Source organism: Thalassophryne amazonica, chromosome 12, assembly GCF_902500255.1.
Source record: "Thalassophryne amazonica chromosome 12, fThaAma1.1, whole genome shotgun sequence".
Taxonomy (NCBI): Eukaryota; Metazoa; Chordata; class Actinopteri; order Batrachoidiformes; family Batrachoididae; genus Thalassophryne; species Thalassophryne amazonica.
Genome location: NC_047114.1, coordinates 20,445,004 through 20,465,332, shown reverse-complemented (window position 1 = coordinate 20,465,332; position 20,329 = coordinate 20,445,004). Strand labels below are relative to the sequence as shown.

The 20,329-nt window shown below is 40.7% G+C and overlaps 1 protein-coding gene across 2 annotated transcripts in view; it reads left to right on the top strand.

Moving 5' to 3' along the window:
* LOC117521392 (acyl-coenzyme A thioesterase 11-like) overlaps positions 1–20,329 on the top strand; it is an 83,315-nt gene that overhangs the window by 20,317 nt on the left and 42,669 nt on the right. The window contains exons 2-7 of one of the 2 annotated variants that reach the window (XM_034182687.1): positions 1,284–1,480; positions 1,563–1,632; positions 3,569–3,629; positions 8,933–9,037; positions 11,002–11,137; positions 20,057–20,148. In XM_034182687.1, coding sequence (XP_034038578.1) covers positions 1,291–1,480; positions 1,563–1,632; positions 3,569–3,629; positions 8,933–9,037; positions 11,002–11,137; positions 20,057–20,148 — 654 coding nt within the window. In that variant the 5' untranslated portion in view covers positions 1,284–1,290. Of the gene's footprint in view, positions 1–1,283; positions 1,486–1,562; positions 1,633–3,568; positions 3,630–8,932; positions 9,038–11,001; positions 11,138–20,056; positions 20,149–20,329 lie in introns of those variants that run through there. The other variant, XM_034182688.1, reaches the window with a different exon arrangement.

Sequence of the window (20,329 nt, the reverse complement as noted above, 5' to 3'; positions counted from 1 at the left end):
CCGCTAACTTACAAAAATATAAATATATATTTTATGGCTTTATTTTGACATGAAACATGCTCCTCTGAAAAGTTAACTCTGTGGTTAAAAACAAGCGCACCCTCTTCTTCTCCTATGGCGTTTTATTGTTGCACTGCTGCCACCTTCTGCATCAGTCTGTTATAGCAGTACTAAATCCTGTCGATGAGTCCAGTGTCTTTCAAGTATTTAAATAGCCAACACTTCCCCCTCTCACTTGACCTTACGACTAAAATACTTCCTACTTTCTTCCTAACTTCTTTCAGGTCTTATAATTGATTTGCTTCAGTTTTTGCTGTTTAAAACATAAACATTCAAAAATGGCTTTTTTTTTTTTGTAAAATAAAATAATTTGATAATGCTGAAATGACCAGATCATTTCTAAAGTGAACGCTGTGGTGATGCGGGACCGTCGTGTCACTATCCGAGAAATTGCGGAAGACATCAGCACTTTTTTGGCACATTCCATTGTGACAGAAGATTTGGCCATTAAAAGAGTGGCGGTGAAATTCATGCCGAAGCTGCTGACGGCGGAGCAAAAGCACCTTCATGTTGAAGTCTCACAGGACATGCTGTGACATGCCCACCTCTTCCACAATTTCTCAGATAGTCACACGACTGAAAAGTCACCGAAAGCCGTCTGAATCTTCTGAATGGTTCCCACCTGGCTGTCGCCCAGTTTCTGCTAAAATTTGATGCAGTCGCGCTGCTCCAGTCGTTCCGTCTTTTTCCTTGCAATGAAAATCCGCCGAGAGCACTACACACGTCCTCACACAAATGCTGCTTGCCAGCAAATGACGCAATTGACAGGCATGAAAAAATTCACCCATGCGCACGAAGGTTCAAGGTTGGCTCATCCAAGCACACGTGATTCAAATCCATCAGGTTTTTGCAAAAAATAAAAAGGTCCGATACTTTTCTAACAGACCTTGTATTCATTGGTTATGATTTTTATTATTTCTATTACAACTGGTGGCATTTGAAAGTGCTGCATTCTGGCGATGGCATTTCACAACACTTTATTTAAAATTCAGTTGATCTGGTGGTGGAATGTGGCATTAATGTGTGGTATTGATCTGGTGATGGTCTTTCTTAATTTAATTTTTTAGCTCCCAGTTTTCTATAGGAATACAAACTTTCTACGGGCACTGCACTAGTACAAAAAATTGCTGAATTTGGGGGATTTAATACTGCATCTGGCAACAGAGATGATCCACTGAAAAACTTATATTTGTCTTGTTCTGTGGAACTGATCCTGTCCTCAGCTATAGGATGAGTTTCAAAGCTCCACATCACCAGGAGAATGAAGAAGAGGAGGAGGAGGAAGAAGAGGAGGAAGAAGGCAACAACTTGACGGAGGTGAAGATGAGTCAGATCGTGATGCCGTGTCACAGCAACCATCGAAACGAGCTGAGTGTGGGACAGCTGCTCAAATGGATGGATTCCACTGCCTGTCTATCTGGTGAGGTGTGTGTGTGTATGTTGTCGTGCAGCATGGGTGTCACTATGCACGTGTCGTCACTCAGGATGTTTGATGTTGACAGCTGAGAGGCATGCTGGATGTCCATGTGTCACCGCCTCTGTGGACGACATCCACTTTGAACACACCATCAGGTAAATAAATGCGAGTGTGTTTATGCGTGTGCACTTGTTTGTGTGTGAATTCCACAAATTGGGGCCACAAAATGCTGCACCCTCATTCAGACACACTGTGTAAAGGTGAACACAAAACCAGGCAACACACACGTGGAGCCTTCAAGCTCTGGTGATGTTATTGGGCATCGTAGTTTTGTTTGAGGGTGGGTGATAAGGGGGCTAAATGAAAGGGCATATGACGAAAAAAACTGTACTTCCGGGGACGGTCCAATTGTCATTATTCACATTAAATCTCGCTAAAACTTACAGACATGGCCTCTCCCATTTGCCTTGTCTTCCCTTCTCTACTAGGAGCTGAAACACCCCCCCCCCCCCAAACAAAACAGTGCACCATTGTTTAGTGTTAAGTGATGCTGTGTTTGTGTTGTGCAATGGCACAACACAAACACACTTAATGTCATCTGCAGATATGTCAGTGTAGACTCCTCTAGATCTCATCTGTCAGCCACTACAAACAACCTCTTCAGAGATGATCCTTGATGCAGTCCCACCTTTTTTCTTTTACCCATCCATCATTCCTACCTCATATCTCTATCACACTGTCCTTGTACATATCCTGCACCACCATACTTCTGTCACTCCCAACTTCCTCATACAGTGTCATAAGCTTTCTTTAATTCTAGAACACTGTCTAGCTCCTGGGCAGCACATTGGCTTAGTGGTTAGTTTGTGTGTTCACCCCGTGTTTGTGTGGGTTCTCTCCGGGTGCTCCGGCTTCCTCCCACATCCAAAGACACACGTTAGGTGGATTGGAAACTATAAATTGTCCGTAGGTGTACGTGTGGGTGTGAATGTGTTTGTTTGTCTATATGTGGCTCTGCGACAGACTGGCATCCTGACCAAGGTGTACCCCACCTCGGTGGTCTAGAAATGCTTGGATAAGCTCCATTGCCCCATTGCCCATGAGCCTTAATTGGACTAAGTGGTTGAAGAGGTGTGTGTGTGTGTGTGTCTAGCTCCTTGCCTTCTCTGTGCTGTACCTGTTTCTCAGCATGAAACCATGTTGCTGCTCACAGATCTCCACCTGTACTTCGTTGTTCCACTGCCAAGTCTTGTCTTCCATCCTCTGTCTGGATGTTATACCCAGTACCTTCCCTCCTGTCACCAAATCTGCAGTAGATGTCCAGTGACAGAGCATCGCCCCACCACTACCCAGCACTTGTCTCGCCTCCTCCCCAAATTTCACAGGCAGTCTTACTCCATCTTCAATCATTGCATCCTTAATTCTACTGTCCCTGACTTCCTCTTCTCCATTTTGAAACTCCTCTTCCAAACCACCGTTTAAGGCGGTCTTCCTATGCTCTTCTGTGCCATCACCTTACAAACTCCAGTTTGTTTCAGGTTTCATCTCCTGCGTACAACATAGTCCACATGTATTCATGTTGCCCTGTGCTTGTCTTTTTTCTAAAATGTAGTCACCACATTTATTTTGTTGCTTTGGCTCCACAACCATGTACTCTTCTTCCCTCGTCAGTACAACCTTCCAATCACCTCATTACCGCTGTTCCTTAACCTGAATGAGTTAATCAGCATTTGGTAGAGAAGGCAGAGATGAAAACTGTGCATGTTATGGGTCCCTAAGGACTATGGTTGGCAACCACAGGTTTAGAGCATCACCCCCTCATCTTATTGTCTGGAAACAAACTGCGATGTGTTATTTTTGCTACACTGCCAACAATTATCTGACGTTCAGGTGATTGCATGGTTGAAATAATGGTAATATCCTGCCTTCCTTGTACTGTAACCAGAAGCTTGAGAGTTATGCAGATACTGTTTTATGTCTTCACGTTTATGGATCTCTTATATTGCATATTTACCCTTTTTATGATCCATGACTTAAACTGACATTCACTGGTTTTTAATCTGTCTCCATTTCTCGTATCTCTCTGTCCAGGGTGGGTCAGGTCGTGAACATCAAAGCAAAGGTCAACAGAGCCTTTAATACCAGTATGGAGGTCAGAAAAATGTTTCATTCTTCTGTATGTATGTTTCCTAGCAAGGTGCTATAAACTATAAGATATGAATATACGGACCATGGGGAATACATAAAATCCACTACTGGCTCACGGGAAAGCCCCAGAGTGCCATTTTTGGTGGCTATATTATGAGTCGAGCGCAAAACAAAAATAAAGCGAATAATTGATGACTGTTATTTTATTGTTTAACTAAATTTGATCTCCTCATGGGTTTAAGGATCTTGAGTGGCGCTTTCAAACAACTGAAGTTTTTTTTTTTTTTCATTGAATAAATTAGCAGTTTAGGAACATGGGTTTTAAATGTAACAGCCCAGGACACTACAGGTTACATTCAAGACCACATTTTTGGCATGCGCTGTGGTCTATGTGGGGAAATTAATTTTACCATTTGCCCATCAAAACAGGAGTAAATTCAGATAAATTAGTTTAAATTATTTCTGTTTATTTTTACTGAAATAATACTTAGGTGCTGTGCATCACAAATTTGGTGGGGTTTGGTGTCCCCCTTTTCAGGTTAAAAGCTAAAAAAAATAAATAAATACAAGATAATTATGTCATCTATGTTATCACAGTTATTTTATCTATCTATCTATCTATTAGAAAAGTATCCAACCTTATTATTTTTTTTCAAAAACCATATGGATTTGAATCACGTGTGATTACATCAGACATGCTTGAACCCTCGTGGGCGTGCAAGAGTTTTTTCACGCCTGTCGGTTACGTCATTCGCCTGTGGGCAGTCTTTGAGTGAGGAGTCGCCCACCCTCTTGTCGATTTTTTTTTCTTCATTGTTTAGGAATGGCTCAGAGACTGCTGCTTTGTTTGATCAAAATTTTTTCAAAACTGTAAGGAACAACTGAGTGGACACCATTAACGGACAAGTTGGAACATGCCCAAGCTGTTAAACAATTTCTCAGTTACTCACTTGTTGAAAGCCATCAAAAGCCACCTGAATTTTACAAATGGTTTTCAACACGGAGGTGTTTTTCCTGTCGTGGCGCACACAGATTCACCAAGTCGTCACGGAAATGTCTCGGCGAATTTGTGCGCACGTCTTTCATTACAAAATGTCCTTAAACAGTGGAATGTCCGCATAAACTGCTCATGCCGGCCTCTTCTGAATCTTCTCTGTTCTCTCACGACGTCCTGGGTCAACAGAGCCTTAAATTAGGATGATTTCAGCTTGAAACAGGCCGACGACAGCACCTGGAAGCGCTGCAGGACATCCCGCTCCGTGGGAAGTCCTTACAGCGACAGAAACACCCCATAATCTCTCATCAGCCGTTAAACTTTTCACCGAAAACCAGCTGAATTTCTCGAATAGTGTCCACTCTGATATTCCTCACAGGTCCAGAAAAAAGTTTGATAAAGCAATGCGCGCCGTCTCGAGCAGCGTGTGAAACAAAGGAATTCAGCCGAGAGGGTGGTACCACATCTCACTCAAGGCCTGCCCACAGGGAAATGACGTCACCGACACGCGTGAAAAACTCACGCATGCGCACGAAGGTTCAAGCATGATTGGTGTAATCGCATGTCAATCAAATCCATCTAGTTTTTTTTTTTTTTTATAAAACTACCGGTTAGTTTTATAAGATACCTCGTGTATATATATATCTATATATATATATCTATATATATACTCAACAAAAATATAAACGCAACACTTTTGGTTTTGCTCCCATTTTGTATGAGATGAACTCAAAGATCTAAAACTTTTTCCACATACACAATATCACCATTTCCCTCAAATATTGTTCACAAACCAGTCTAAATCTGTGATAGTGAGCACTTCTCCTTTGCTGAGATAATCCATGGTATGAGGTCTCTTCAAACGAATGCTGACTTCCTGAGATTCTGATGATTATTTACTTTGCCAGGAAACGTCAGTGTCCACATTTTAGTCATGTGACACGTTCGGGTGTGATCCAGCACGCATGTTTCAGTATTGAGGAGGATTTTCCGCCTGGCTGTGGCAGATAGATGTCCACTTCTGAGAGGTGATGATGGCCTGGTTTTCTGCCTGGGTGGCTCTGTGGTCTGGTGGATACAGTTATGTGTTTGTGAAGTGATTTTTAAGGGCAGTTGGTTGAAATTCAGAGCATTTCTTTAGAGACTGCGCCACCTACCTGTCATTCAAGAGCGTGACTTGCTGTTTTATTTTCAAATTTGATTTCACTCCAAATATACGTACAATGCAACTAAATCAGTTAGTACGGCTCTTTCAGGAGCACATAGTGTTGCACAAAAAGTAGTACTTCAGGTCATACCTATAATTGTAAAGGTTAAATGTATCCAAAAAAATTAAAGTTAAGCTTTTAAAGGTTTATTCCACCCAAAAATATTACTTATTAATAAAAAACTTTGTTTCATGCATTGGTACAAAGTGTGTAGCAATATAATGTTATAATCAGGTAAATTAATACACTCAACAAAAATATAAACACAACACTTTTGGTTTTGCTCCCATTTTGTATGAGATGAACTCAAAGATCTAAAACTTTTTCCACATACACAATATCACCATTTCCCTCAAATACTGTTCACAAACCAGTCTAAATCTGTGATAGTGAGCACTTCTCCTTTGCTGAGATAATCCATCCCACCTCACAGGTGTGCCATATCAAGATGCTGATTAGACACCATGATTAGTGCACAGGTGATGTTTGTTCCTCATTACTAAGTTTTGATTCTGATGGCTGACCTTTGATTCTGACCACCCATCTTTGATTGCTGTTCTTTCACTTAGTCATTTGTGAATCACTTGCTTTTAATCTCTGTCTTCCTTTGTGGGCAGCACAGTGGCATTGTGGTTAGCACTGATGCCTCGCAGCAAGAAGGTCGTGTGATCGCTTTCCACCCTTTCTGTGTGGAGTTTGCATGCTTTCCCGGTGTTTGCTTGAGTTTCCATCAGGTTTTTGGCTTCCTCCTACATCTAAAAGACATACAGGTCAGGTGACCTGGAAAGTTTGACTGTTGGTGTGCGTGCGAGTGTGATTGTGTTTGTCTATGTGTGGCTCTGCGTTAGACTGGCATCCTGTCCAGGGTGTCCTCACCTTATGCCCTATGACTGCTGGGATAGACTCCAGCCCCCCCCGACCATTAATTGGAGTAAGTGGGTATAGAAAATGGATGGATGGATGTCTTTCTTTGCAGATAAAGGGGAAGATCCTACCTTTTGATACTGATTCTGATGTCTTAATCCTGATTACAAGCTCAAAGCCTCCAGAAATCTGGATCAAAGTTCTACAGCCAGATTAAAAGTAATCAGGATTTGAGATCATAGCTCAAAGAACAAGGTTCAAAGGCAGGATGTGCAGCTTGCTTAAGATCAAAGGAATAACAGTAAAGCATCACAGACACAATCAAATGGGCTCAGTAGAATTAGGGTAAAATTTTAAATAATGTATCAAAGATCAAAGGCAGGCTTTGCCCCTTGATCAGTGATCTAAGGTAGGATGAGGCACAAAGGAATCGGGATCAATGGCCGGTCAAAGGACAAGGATCAATGGTCAGATGTGCCCCTCCATCTGGAGCTGTAACAACATTTAATCAGCTCTTGCCTGGCTCAATTTTTGCCTTTCTACCATATGTAATTAAAATCTGTTCAGGAGATGTCCTGCTATCAGAGTAAGTAGCTGACAGGCAGCAACAAAAACATAAACTCCATGACAGAGGTAAAGATGAGAGTTAAAAGATGAAAGGTCAAAGACAGGATCTGCCCCTTGTTGAGAATTAAAGCTCAAAGGCAGGACTGGATCAAAGGAATTAGGGTCAAAGTTTTAGGTGAAAATCTGCCCATTGATGTGGATCCACACTAACATGTAATTGCTCTTGCTTGGGTTGATGTCTGCAACCTCAGGAAATAATTATGCAGCCCCCACAAATAGAGGATGTTCATCCAGATTTGTTACTTTTGTGGCAAATTAACAAATCGCAGATATGAAACAAAACATTCATTACTTTTCTGCCGCTTATCCAGGTCAGGGTAGCGGTGGCAGCAGACCAGGCAGTCCACCCTTCCCTATCCTTGAGAGAGAGAGAGATCAGTTGTTGCTCTTTATTCTATACTACCGACTGATGCTACTTGTGTTTTTTCCTCTTCATGATGGACAGATGTGACTGATTCTTCGGTGCGACATATTATCCACAAAATACAGTAATTAGATGACTTTATCCAGGTCATTTTATTTGCCTGTGCCCAGGGCCTTGTTTTGCCCTGAGATTTTGTTATGTACATGGCAGTGTGTAAACAAACCTTGTGAAGTGTGAACAACAAGACAACATTGGGGCACGGCAGAAGTCAGTCACAGGTGCTACACCTCCTCTAGATAACTCTCTCAACTTGGGAGAACGTGTCATCATCATCGCTTGTCAACTTGCTAAATCATCGCCATCCACATCCTCGCTAGCCATTGTTTACATACGCCGTGAGATGCTGGAACACTGCTGGCACTGCAGTGCATTCTGGGAAGTGCAGGGAGCCGCCAGGGGGATTATGGGAAATGTTAAAATACTGAATAGCAACGGCTTGTTTCTTATTGATGATTTGCTGCTTGGTGCTACAGTGAGCAGTGAATACACTGAGGATAATCACTCGCACAAATCTGTAAATAAGTATAAGGATAACTAGCTATTTCTCAGCAACTGCACAGGAAGGCTGGTATGTTGCTTGTTGAGGGATGAAGGCTAGACTTGTACTTCAGAGCAATGTAGAACTCTCCAAAAAATGGGCAGTTCATTGGGGTATATGGTGCAGTTGAATGCCTTGGATGGCAGCACCATGACATTGGGGGTGTGTGTGCGTGTGTGTGTGTGTGTGTGTGTGTGTGTGAGACCGAGAGAGTTAATAGGTGAATGTGATGCATCACTGGAAAGCACTTTGAAATTCTGATTCAGGTGGAAATGTGCTACATATGAGTAAATGCAGTCCATTTGCATTTATTGGAAGCCCAAATACAGATATAACTGTTTTCGGTCTTCTAATTGTTGGTATTTTCTAAATATCTCAACTACAAGGTCACCGGGCTTACTCAGCTTAAAATTGAGCAGTTTTTTTTTATTTTTTATTAACCTTATTGTTAACATTACTTCAAGTACCATGTCTTGGTGTAGGGTTAGGGTTAGAGTTAAAGTTTGTCCTACCACAAAATCAGCTGGTCATACTTGGTCTACTAATAATGTTACAAAGTTACAATACTAATGCGAAAATACAATACTAACACACTGTTCTATTTGAAGGCATTAGTGCATAAATTATAGAAATCTTGTATATTCTGTCTTAGGTGGACATACAAGTGTGCTGTGAGGACTTGTTTTCTGATCGTCACTGGAGAGTTTGTCATGCCTTTGCCACCTTTGTTACTCAGCGCACCAAAACTGGACAAAAGGTATGGCTTGATGTTTATCCAAATTTCTTTAAAGTTGGTCTTGAACAGCAGTTCTGTATTGCTGATATTTCAGATGATGGACTTATTCAGTGCCAGGGTTCTGGTGGCTCATCCACCAGTTTGCTGTAAGCTAACAAATTTCAGTGAGACTGCAATGGTGACAAAACCATCAAGGTCAGATAAAGTCTGGTTACTCGCCAGGAAGTTACCCACTGACTGCAGTCTGGTTACTTGCCAAGAAGTCACCCACCGACTGCAGCCTGGTTACTTGCCAGGAAGTTACCCACCGACTGCAGTCTGGTTACTCGCCAAGAAGTTACCCACTGACTGCAGTTTGGTTACTCGCCAAGAAGTCACCCACCGACTGCAGTCTGGTTACTCGCCAAGAAGAAACCCACCGACTGCAGCCTGGTTACTCACCAGGAAGTTACTCACCAACTGCAGCCTGGTTACTCGCCAGGAAGTCACTCATCGACTGCAGCCTGGTTACTCGCCAAGAAGTCACTCACCGACTGCAGCCTGGTTACTCGCCAAGAAGTTACCCACCGACTGCAGTCTGGTTACTCGCCAAAAAGTCACCACCGACTGCAGTCTGGTTACTCGCCAGGAAGTAACCCACCGACTGCAGTCTGGTTACTTACCAAGAAGTTACTCACCGACTGCAGTCTGGTTACTCACCAAGAAGTTACTCACTGACTGCAGTCTGGTTACTCACCAAGAAGTCACCCACCGACTGCAGTCTGGTTACTCGCCAAGAAGTTACCCACCGACTGCAGTCTGGTTACTCGCCAAGAAGTTACCCACCGACTGCAGTTTGGTTACCCGCCAAGAAGAAACCCACCGACTGCAGTCTGGTTACTCGCCAAGAAGTCACTCACCGACTGCAGCCTGGTTACTCGCCAAGAAGTCACTCACCGACTGCAGCCTGGTTACTCGCCAAGAAGTTACCCACCGACTGCAGCCTGGTTACTCGCCAGGACGTCACCCACCGACTGCAGCCTGGTTACTCGCCAGGACGTCACCCGCCGACTGCGGTCTGGTTACTCGCCAGGACGTCACCCGCCGACTGCGGTCTGGTTACTCGCCAGGACGTCACCCGCCGACTGCGGTCTGGTTACTCGCCAGGACGTCACCCGCCGACTGCGGTCTGGTTACTCGCCAGGACGTCACCCGCCGACTGCGGTCTGGTTCTGTGAGTAGTCATTGAATGTGTGTATGAATATCAACATGGATTTTTTTGCAGCCTAATTTTTAGTTACACAAAAGCATGTGATTCGGTTGTTGGAGTTGGTTTTGGGGACAACCTAAGAATTCACGGTGTTCGCCATCTTCTTGGTCTTATGTGTTTGTCTACAGCAAGCAAGCTTTATGCACACGCTCTACATCTTCTTCTGCATTTTTTGTGGGAGTGTTACAGTGCCACATACAGGCCTGGCATATATACAACAGTGTTTTCAGTTATTTTCAGTTGTTTCGTGTGTATGCAAATATTTCTTGAAATGGTGCAGTGTTTATGGAACACTTTTTGAAAACAACCAAGAAAAAGATCATATCAGGAAAGTTCCGTGTGGACAACACATTACTCATCTGAATGAGTGAGTATGTGAGGTCGAAAGACATATTGAGTCTTGAGGTTATTGGACAAAGATGTTTATTAATGCTGATGTACTTTTCAGGATGATACTGCTTCTCTGAGCATGATCCATCACACAGGTGCCTCAATGTTGAGAATCCCAGTAACTGTAAAAGGCCAAGGGGACATGCATATGTTATCTGGATGGTTGTCAATCAGGACCCAGACTGGATCTGTAGTGTGGTGGATGTGGCTATTGATGGCACCAGCACAGCTTCCTAGACATGACTGGACATGTTGTGGTCTTGAGCAGTGCGGTGTTTAATTTGTGTGTCTGTACTAATCAGATGTTAAAGGTTCTTATTTACTTAAATGACACATTTATCCACAGGTGCTTTTGAAGCCCATTGTGCCTCACACTCAGAAAGAGAAGGTGGAGTACAGCGTGGCAGTAGAAAGACGAAGGGTCAGGATGTTGCATGATGACATCATCAGTGATCTGCTGTCCCATGGGTCCTTTCAGGAGGGTAGGTTTGATGCCCATCAACACACTAAGCGTATACAATGAGACTGATTAAACGGTAAGTTTAGACTCAGTTTCTAGCACTTTAACCTAATAAAATGATACTTGGCAATCAGGTAATTTATACAATTTATGTATTTGGAGATTGCATTGTGTGATTGAATTGTACAGAAAAAGACACACTGATGTACACAAGTAATAATTTTGCACCCATGACTAGGCAAAATGGAGCAAGACCTTGAACTCTTCATGGATTGGATTTGAATTGCCATTGTTCACAGAAGAATATCTTATCTCAGAGGGCGCTCTGAGATGAAATTTCTCATTTTTAATAGAGCCAGTGCCAACTGCTTGTTCCTCAATGACCACTCACTGATCATGTTGGTTTGTGGGACGTCCGCTGAATACGGGGCAACACAAGTTGCTGGGAAAACTGGTTGTGTGGAGTGGCAACAGAGTCTCTGAGTTCTTTCAAGTCAGTTCTGGAGTCTGTCAGGGATGCGTGTTGGTCCCTAATCTGCTCAGTATTTGCATGGTCTGGATTTTTGTGCACAATGGCTTTGGTATTTTTTGTCAGTGAAGAAGGATTCATTGATCTTGACTTTGGAGCTGATACTATGATATTTGGGAAACTGGTGGATGCCAGTCTGTTTCTGACTGCGATTGTCCTGCATCAGTACCAAGATCCAGACCTTTAATGACCTTGCCATCATTCGTGTGCCAAATGCGACGAGTGTTGAACACAAGTCATATAATTATTGTCTGTGAAGCTCATGTCTCTGGGAGCTCAGCGAATAAAGTTGATAAATATTTGTGGAGCCATGAGGTAGTTGGACAGGGTTGTGGAGGAATGCCAGTACCTTCACACGAGGGTCAAGGTCCAAGTCTTCAGAGTACGGGTACTTCCAGACTTGCTCTATGATTATGAGACCAGAGACATTTGATGATGATGGGATGGTGTCTTTGATGCCATTGTAGTGACTTGACGTGAAATGAGCAGTTACAGACGGGCCAGATGAGGTCTCCTGGATCTATCTGAGGGAGTGTCATGATCCAGCATGCAGATGTCTCATTGCTGATGGCCCCAGTGGCTAGATGGGACCAAGGGGATACACAGTCTCACCTGGTTGCATGTGGTGAATTCAGCAGGTCTGCCCGGGTGGTTGTCAGTCAGGACCTAAGGCAGCTTTGTGAAGTGGTGAATATGGTGATGGGCAGCACCAACATGTCCCCTTAGAACTGACCTGAGCTCAACATGACCATTAACGGTCCTGACACTTAAACATGAAAGAAAACTGATCAATATCTAATATTTATAAATAAGTAAAATATCTAATATTTATGAATAAGTAAATTGCGTGAGGGACTTGCATTTAAAATATTATTTTCTCTGGTAACTTTAAAATGATATATTTATTTGAAATTGGTGTTTTAGTTTAAAAACATTGGGTTGTATTCATGTCAAAGGATTAATTTCTTTAATAAATTAGGGAAAAAAATTATAATATTTGACTTGATTTGAGTTTACAGATTAAATGTTTGATAAGTTTTTGGCTGCTTCCAAATGTCTGCTTGGGTTTTCACAGAAGGTGCATCATGGACATGTGGACAAGCAGCTTCAGAAGTATTTGGACAGTGACAGATTTTGTAATTGTGCCTCTGTACACAGAGGAGCTGAAATAAAACAATCAAGATGTATGTGTAGTATAGACAAAAAATTCACATTATTTAGGAATTTGACACTTTTATATGCAGTCCCTCCATTTTCCAAGCTCATGTATATTTCCACAATTTAAATATAACAATTTTGTGTACAAATAATCGCTCTGACAGCCAGTTTTCTTTAGACAAGTCAGGGGATGGACACATGAGATTTCCAAGTCACTCAGTATGTCTTGGGTTTAATTCAGGTCAAATCTGTCTTGATTGACTGCGTAAGAAAGAGACTAGTGAGGGAAGCCATCAAGACACCCATGACAACTTTGAAAGAGTTATTGAGTACTTGCATCACGTGACCACGGGTCATGTGACCTACTCAAGCGCGACGCGTGTTGGCCATGTTGGCGGTGACTCGAATGCGGTAAATAAGTCTTCAACATATGATAAATCTTCAACGATCGGCGATGACAACACATAGTTTAACACTCTCCAGTGATGTTAGTCATCTGCAAGGTGAATAGGTACATCGAGAAACTTCGTCAGGGAGGCCTGGAAAACGATGTTTACCTTTTGCTGAGTGGTTTGTTTACTGACGTCATCAAATGCAGCGCTGCGTGTCTTCCCAACTTCACACCGCACGATCTCTATCATTATGTGATTAACAATGTCTCAAGATACACTGGACAAGATATGAAGGCCTGCAAGAGTCTGGATGCCTATCAGTACTTCGTGTCAGGATGGGTGACTAGCCTCAATCAGTGGATTCTACCAGCAGTTTCAGGTCATCATCTCATCACAGCAAAGGTTTGCTTATTTACAAATTCATATATATATATATATATATATATATATATATATATATATATATATATATATATATATATATATATATATATATATATATATATATACAACCCCTGGCAATAATTATGGAATCACCGGCCTCGGCGGATGTTCATTCAGTTGTTTAATTTTGTAGAAAAAAAAAGCAGATCACAGACATGACACAAAACTAAAGAAAGAAACACTATAACAAATCAGGAAAAATAATTGTGGCAGTCAGTAACGGTTACTTTTTTAGACCAAGCAGAGGGGAAAAAAAAATATGGAATCACTCAATTCTGAGGAATAAATTATGGAATCACCCTGTACATTTTCATCCCCAAAACTAACACCTGCATCAAATCAGATCTGCTCGTTAGTCTGCATCTAAAAAGGAGTGATCACACCTTGGAGAGCTGTTGCACCAAGTGGATTGACATGAATCATGGCTCCAACATGAGAGATGTGAATTGAAACAAAGGAGAGGATTATCAAATTCTTAAAAGAAGGTAAATCATCATGCAATGCTGCAAAAGATGTTGGTTGTTCACAGTCAGCTGTGTCTAAACTCTGGACCAAATACAAACAACATGGGAAGGTTGTTAAAGGCAAACATACTGGTAGACCAAGGAAAACATCAAAGCATCAAGACAGAAAACTTAAAGCAATATGTATCAAAAATCGAAAATGCACAACAAAACAAATGAGGAACGAATGGGAGGAAACTGGAGTCAACGTCTGTGACCGAACTGTAAGAAACCACCTAAAGGAAATGGGATTTACATATAGAAAAGCTAAACAAAAGCCATCATTAACACCTAAACAGAAAAAAACAAGGTTACAATGGGCTAAGGAAAAGCAATCGTGGACTGTGGATGACTGGATGAAAGTCATATTCAGTGATGAATCTCGAATCTGCATTGGGCAAGGTGATGATGCTGGAACTTTTGTTTGGTGCCGTTCCAATGAGATTTATAAAGATGACTGCCTGAAGAGAACATGTAAATTTCCACAGTCATTGATGATATGGGGCTGCATGTCAGGTAAAGGCACTGGGGAGATGGCTGTCATTACATCATCAATAAATGCACAAGTTTACGTTGATATTTTGGACACTTTTCTTATCCCATCTATTGAAAGGATGTTTGTGGATGATGAAATCATTTTTCAAGATGATAATGCATCTTGCCATAGAGCAAAAACTGTGAAAACATTCCTTGCAAAAAGACACACAGGGTCAATGTCATGGCCTGCAAATAGTCCGGATCTTAATCCAATTGAAAATCTTTGGTGGAAGTTTAAGAAAATGGTCCATGACAAGGCTTCAACCTGCAAAGCTGATCTGGAAACAACAATCAGAGAAAGTTGGAGCCAGATTGATGAAGAGTACTGTTTGTCACTCATTAAGTCCATGCCTCAGAGACTGCAAGCTGTTATAAAAGCCAGAGGTGGTGCAACAAAATACTAGTGATGTGTTGGAGCATTCTTTTGTTTTTCATGATTCCATAATTTTTTCCTCAGAATTGAGTGATTCCATATTTTTTTTCCCCCTGCATGGTCTAAAAAAGTAACCGTTACTGACTGCCACAATTTTTTTTTCCTGGTTTCTTATAGTGTTTCTTAAAGCCAGAAAGTTGCCATTTGAAATGACTTTAGTTTTGTGTCATGTCTGTGATCTGCTTTTTTTCTACAAAATTAAACAACTGAATGAACATCCTCCGAGGCCGGTGATTCCATAATTTTTGGCAGGGGTTGTGTATATATATATATGTATATGTATATATATATATGTGTGTGTGTGTGTATATATATATATATATATATATATATATATATATATATATATATATATAAAATTATTATTATTATCTGTATCCTGCTTTTTTTAAAAGGGTGTTTGCATGGTTATAATACAGTGTATATTTTGCTATTCATATGACAATATGATCATATGGTTATTATGTAGGGGCCCAGTGATCAAGATTGGTCCTTGTTAAGCTGTAGTGAATGGCTACTGCAACTAGTGCAAAGCTATACTGAGCTTATGTGATCATGTATCATCCGTTGTGCGGTGTCATACGTCGTCGTACGTCCTTATACATTAGCAGGGTGGTATGTTTCAAAATGGAAAGAGGTTAAATTGTAACATTAATTTAGCATTATTTTTTTAAGAGTGTAAACTATGTTTAAGTGCATTTGTAGCATACTTTCTTTTTCTATGCATGAAAACAGCTTTCAGTCACTTTAAGTAAATTAAATATAGAGTCATTATTTTATGTTATGGAAGATATAGCATAAGGTAAACTGAGTGTTTTAAATTGTAAACTAAATGGTTATGGCCATAAAAACAAAATTGATTTCTTGTAATTAATAAAAAAGCATTTCTTTCCATTCAAACACTGTTGTTATTTTAGAGTGTAAATATGTTAGAGTGCATGAGTAGCATCTTTCCTTTGCCCTATGCTCACAAACAGCTATATTGCATAGTATATTGATATTCACAATGAGTTTTACAATATTTAGTCACTTTCCCTAGATTAACACTTTTTCTAAGTGTGTAAGCACACTGAAGTACATTCGAAGCATCCCTACTTAGCCTTAATACATTTTTCATAACCTTCAAGTTTATATTATAAACTTAAATAGACATTTGGATAAGAGTTTGTCATCAATTATATGCTGTAGAAGTCTGAAAATGGTTATTCTCTTAAACCCAAGTTTTTAGAGTATAGACGTTTATGGATTCAATGTGAACCGATCTTATATACTTCAGGACACTATAAGGTACCTCTGATAAAGTTTTGGCGCTTTTGTAAAAAAGTGCATGATTCCCCTAAAATTTGTCCCTTAGCCGCTGAACTATAAGCTTTTTGCTTAACAATTCTGTTATTGGTCTTTCAGAGTGGCTGCTGTTTTGGGGGGTGTTTGTCAGGGAAATTATAATTTCTCTACATTGATTACAGACCCTGCAGCGGGTCTGTAATCAACTTTTCTGCAGCGCGGCTTTGCTTTGAACCTTGAACCAATTGAAGCAGTGGTTCGCAGATTGAAGGAGTGCTTCGATTATTGCTTCGTTTATTCTTTCTTTCGCTTAATTTTCCCCCGCTAAAACCCTAAAGAACATACGTCTGTGAGTATTATTTACCCTTTTTATGTTAAACCGACCTGTTATGGTCTTCTGAAACAGTTGACAGATGTATTTTATAACTTAAAAAGAGGAGCGATGCTAACACATTAGCATGTCTATGGCATTTTCAATGTTAAAAGTTAGCATTAAGCAGTTGCAGCTGTCAAGCGTTCGGGTGCATTTGTTTTCAAATTGTAATATTTTTTAAATTTATTTTTGTTTATATATTAATAATCTAATGATTATTATATACAGTATATACTTATTATATACGATTTTAGAGAAAGAGACAAAAAGAACCTGAATAGAAACACAACAGAAAATATAAAACCAGCAATGAACATACATAAATAAATACATACATACATACAGAAATAAATGTTTCCTGTGAACACCTAGTGACTCTTACACCTCAATTTCATCGCTGTCTTATTTAAGTTTAATGACAGTGTGTTTCGGTTAAACCATATTTTCAATTTGTTAATTTCTTCAGTGATTTCCTCCAGAACTATCTGCTAACCTAGAAAACTGCTGCATCCTAGTAAGAGCAGAATACTACTGGAATGAATTTGAATAAGCAAAGTTGGGTTTTTTCCTCACTAAATGGATGCTGCACTCACTGCAGTTTATTGTCTGGAATAGTTCCAGATTGCATTTCAGAGCTTCTAGAATTCAAACATTTTCGTGCAGATGGTGTTGGGGGTAATTTTGGGTTTCAGCTTTTTTTCTTTTTCAGCACTTTCATCCCTGAATGTGTCAATCGTGAGTCACTTTTGTGCGGATTAAAGTTACTAACTGTGACTCCTGTCTTGTTGCGAGAAAGAAACGAGAATCGTCCTCCGTTCTGTTCACACAGCTCCAAACGCTGCGCGGCTCTCTGACGAGTCAAGTTAGAACGATAGAATCCAGTCTGAATTAATAACTTCAAAGTGAAACACCGTTTTGTTTATTTTTATTTATGTCCAGAGATCAAGGATACAGTGACAATTTCAGATTTATTTACTTTAAGACTCAATGAAATACATAGAAAACCTGTAAAGCCTACTTTTAGTGCAAAATTCACGAGGTATTGATAAGGGAATCGATAAGGAATCGGATTGATAAGCAGAATCGATAATGGCATCGATATCGATAAAATCTTATCAATACCCATCCCTAGTACAGACTGTCGAATAATTGACAATGCAAAAAATAAGTCACAACAGGAATTTCCACTCGAGCACAATAAAGACCAACTTGATCTTGAATTGTAAATCCTCTGTCAGCTAGCACTAGGTCACCAGGTAACAGTCTATCCAAAAATCCACTGTTTGCTGTAATATGCTGGTCTGTTGCTCTTCCTCCCCAACCCTTGGAGATAAATGAAATAACTCCTTGAGGTGTTATCCCAATCAGGTATTTCATAGTGTTATGTTACTTGTATTGTGAATAGGCCTGGGCTTTAGCTCTAAGATCTTTTGGTTTGTCAGTGACGATCTCAAAGCAATCTATGATGCTAATGCACTTGAAGAAATGTTTTCTGAAGCACATTGGCAAAGATGTCCTTATCTCATCACGACCAGGCCAGATTACACTAAGTGGAACCAAATGATCATTTAGTAGTGTGGCAACATTTCCAAAGATCCGTGATACAGTAGATGCATGAATGCCAAACAAGTAACCAACAAACTGCATGGTCAAGTTCACCCGCAGTCTCATGCATGTCAGCAAAAACTGCTGAAAAGCAGACATGAATTGTGTATCTTTGAGGGATCCTTTGATGACACTGAAGACAGCTAGCAGAACTGCAAAGTTTGGTAAGCCAGTTAGGCATCTCACTTTGTCATCATTAGTTCTCAGTGTGGCTTCTGACACAGTGTCACTTGAATATAGCTTTGCCTTCAGGTTTATGTGTTCTGTTCGCATGTTCTGACAGTCTGTTTCAATGGCATTAATGTCAGCAACTGTTAGATCTGTGTGACATGATGCACTTATCTGCATTATATGATCAGTCCGAGAAGAGACACCAGCAACAAAGTCCTCACTGTCAGTCACAATGTCCAGATCTTCATTTAATTCTGTGACATCCCCCTCCTCTAGATGGTGCTGTGGCTCGTCATTGGAAGCACCTGAATTTGACAGTGCGAGAAGAGCTTGGACAGCATGATGTCTACCCTCTGTTTCTCTCTTTTTTCTTTTCAGGGACTGGCGCTGATGGAACTTCTTAAGACTGGCTTGAGCTCTTTTTTTCTGTGGTGACTTTACATGGCTGAATATAGCAGGCACAAAATCTGGTGACAGAGGATGGTCACTCTTAGCACCTGAAATTATGTGTCATATAAAAATCACAATTGGGTAATGAATGATGATCACAACTTATATACTAAAATAAACTAAGTTGTCTGTTGTGTGGGCCTAATAATTATGACAAAATGACAATAGTAGCAACTGACATAAGCATTATAATTGATAAGTCATAACGTAATGATAAGCCGTGCTAATATACACTGCATGTTCAAATGAAAAAGTTTCACTGGGATAAAGGTGTCAAATTTTTTTTTTTTTTTTTTTTTTTTTTTTTTAAGCCCAAATATTGTTAGACAAAACACCTGTGAATTCGTGCTAATTCTTACCAGAAATGAAGAATTCACTGCACAAGCATGTGTACTGATTAGGCTGCCAATTCTTTCTATTTACTGCTGCTATCCACTGCTTTCTACGTTCAACATTACTTGGAAACCTGTACATCGATAAGTTAGGCTTCTGTCCTTGATAATTACTGCAACCAACTGCACAACAGTATGACGGCAGGGTTATAAAAGTGTTGAGATCGCGTGCACTGCTGTTGTTTATTTTGGAGTCACCGCCAAAATGGATAACATCTTCGCGCATGCAAATCCGTGACGTCACGCACAGATCCTTAATAGGCTTCTGTGGCTCTGATTGGAGTGCAAATTTTGTGTGTTGCATTAATGGTCACAGTTTCCTGGTGAAGATGAACAGAAAAGGATTTCAAGAAAATGGATCAAATCTAAGGTCAAGTCTCCCATGTGCCTTCTGACAAAGTGCAACTGAAGTTTTTTCTATTTAACAAAATTTTGTAAAAGCATGCAGGTAAATGAATGACTGAATAAATCATCCACTTATTATGTTTACCCTCTGACCTAGTGAAGGGCCATGGGGGTGCTGGAGCCTGTGTGAGGTGGCATACACCCAGGAATGTGTTTTAAATTAATCATTTGCATTCCCTTTTTGGTGTGTGTGTGTGTGTGTGTGTGTGTGTGTGTGTGTGTGTGTGTGTGTGTGTGTGTGTGTGTGTGTGTGTGTGTGTGTCAGCTCACAGTTCGGCCGTTGATGGTGCAGTGGCAGCAGAGAAGACCAGAGTGGAGAGTGTCGAACTGGTTCTACCGCCACACGCGAACCATCAGGTGATGTAGTTACATATCTATGGGGGAGGTGATGGTCTAGTGCAGTGGTCTCCAAACTATTCCAGAAAGGGCCGAGAGGGTGCAGGTTTTCTTTGCAGCCACTGACTTCAGCTGGTGATTTCACTGATGAACTCATCCCACCTGTTCAAAGTGATGTTTAATCAGTGAAATCACCTGCTGA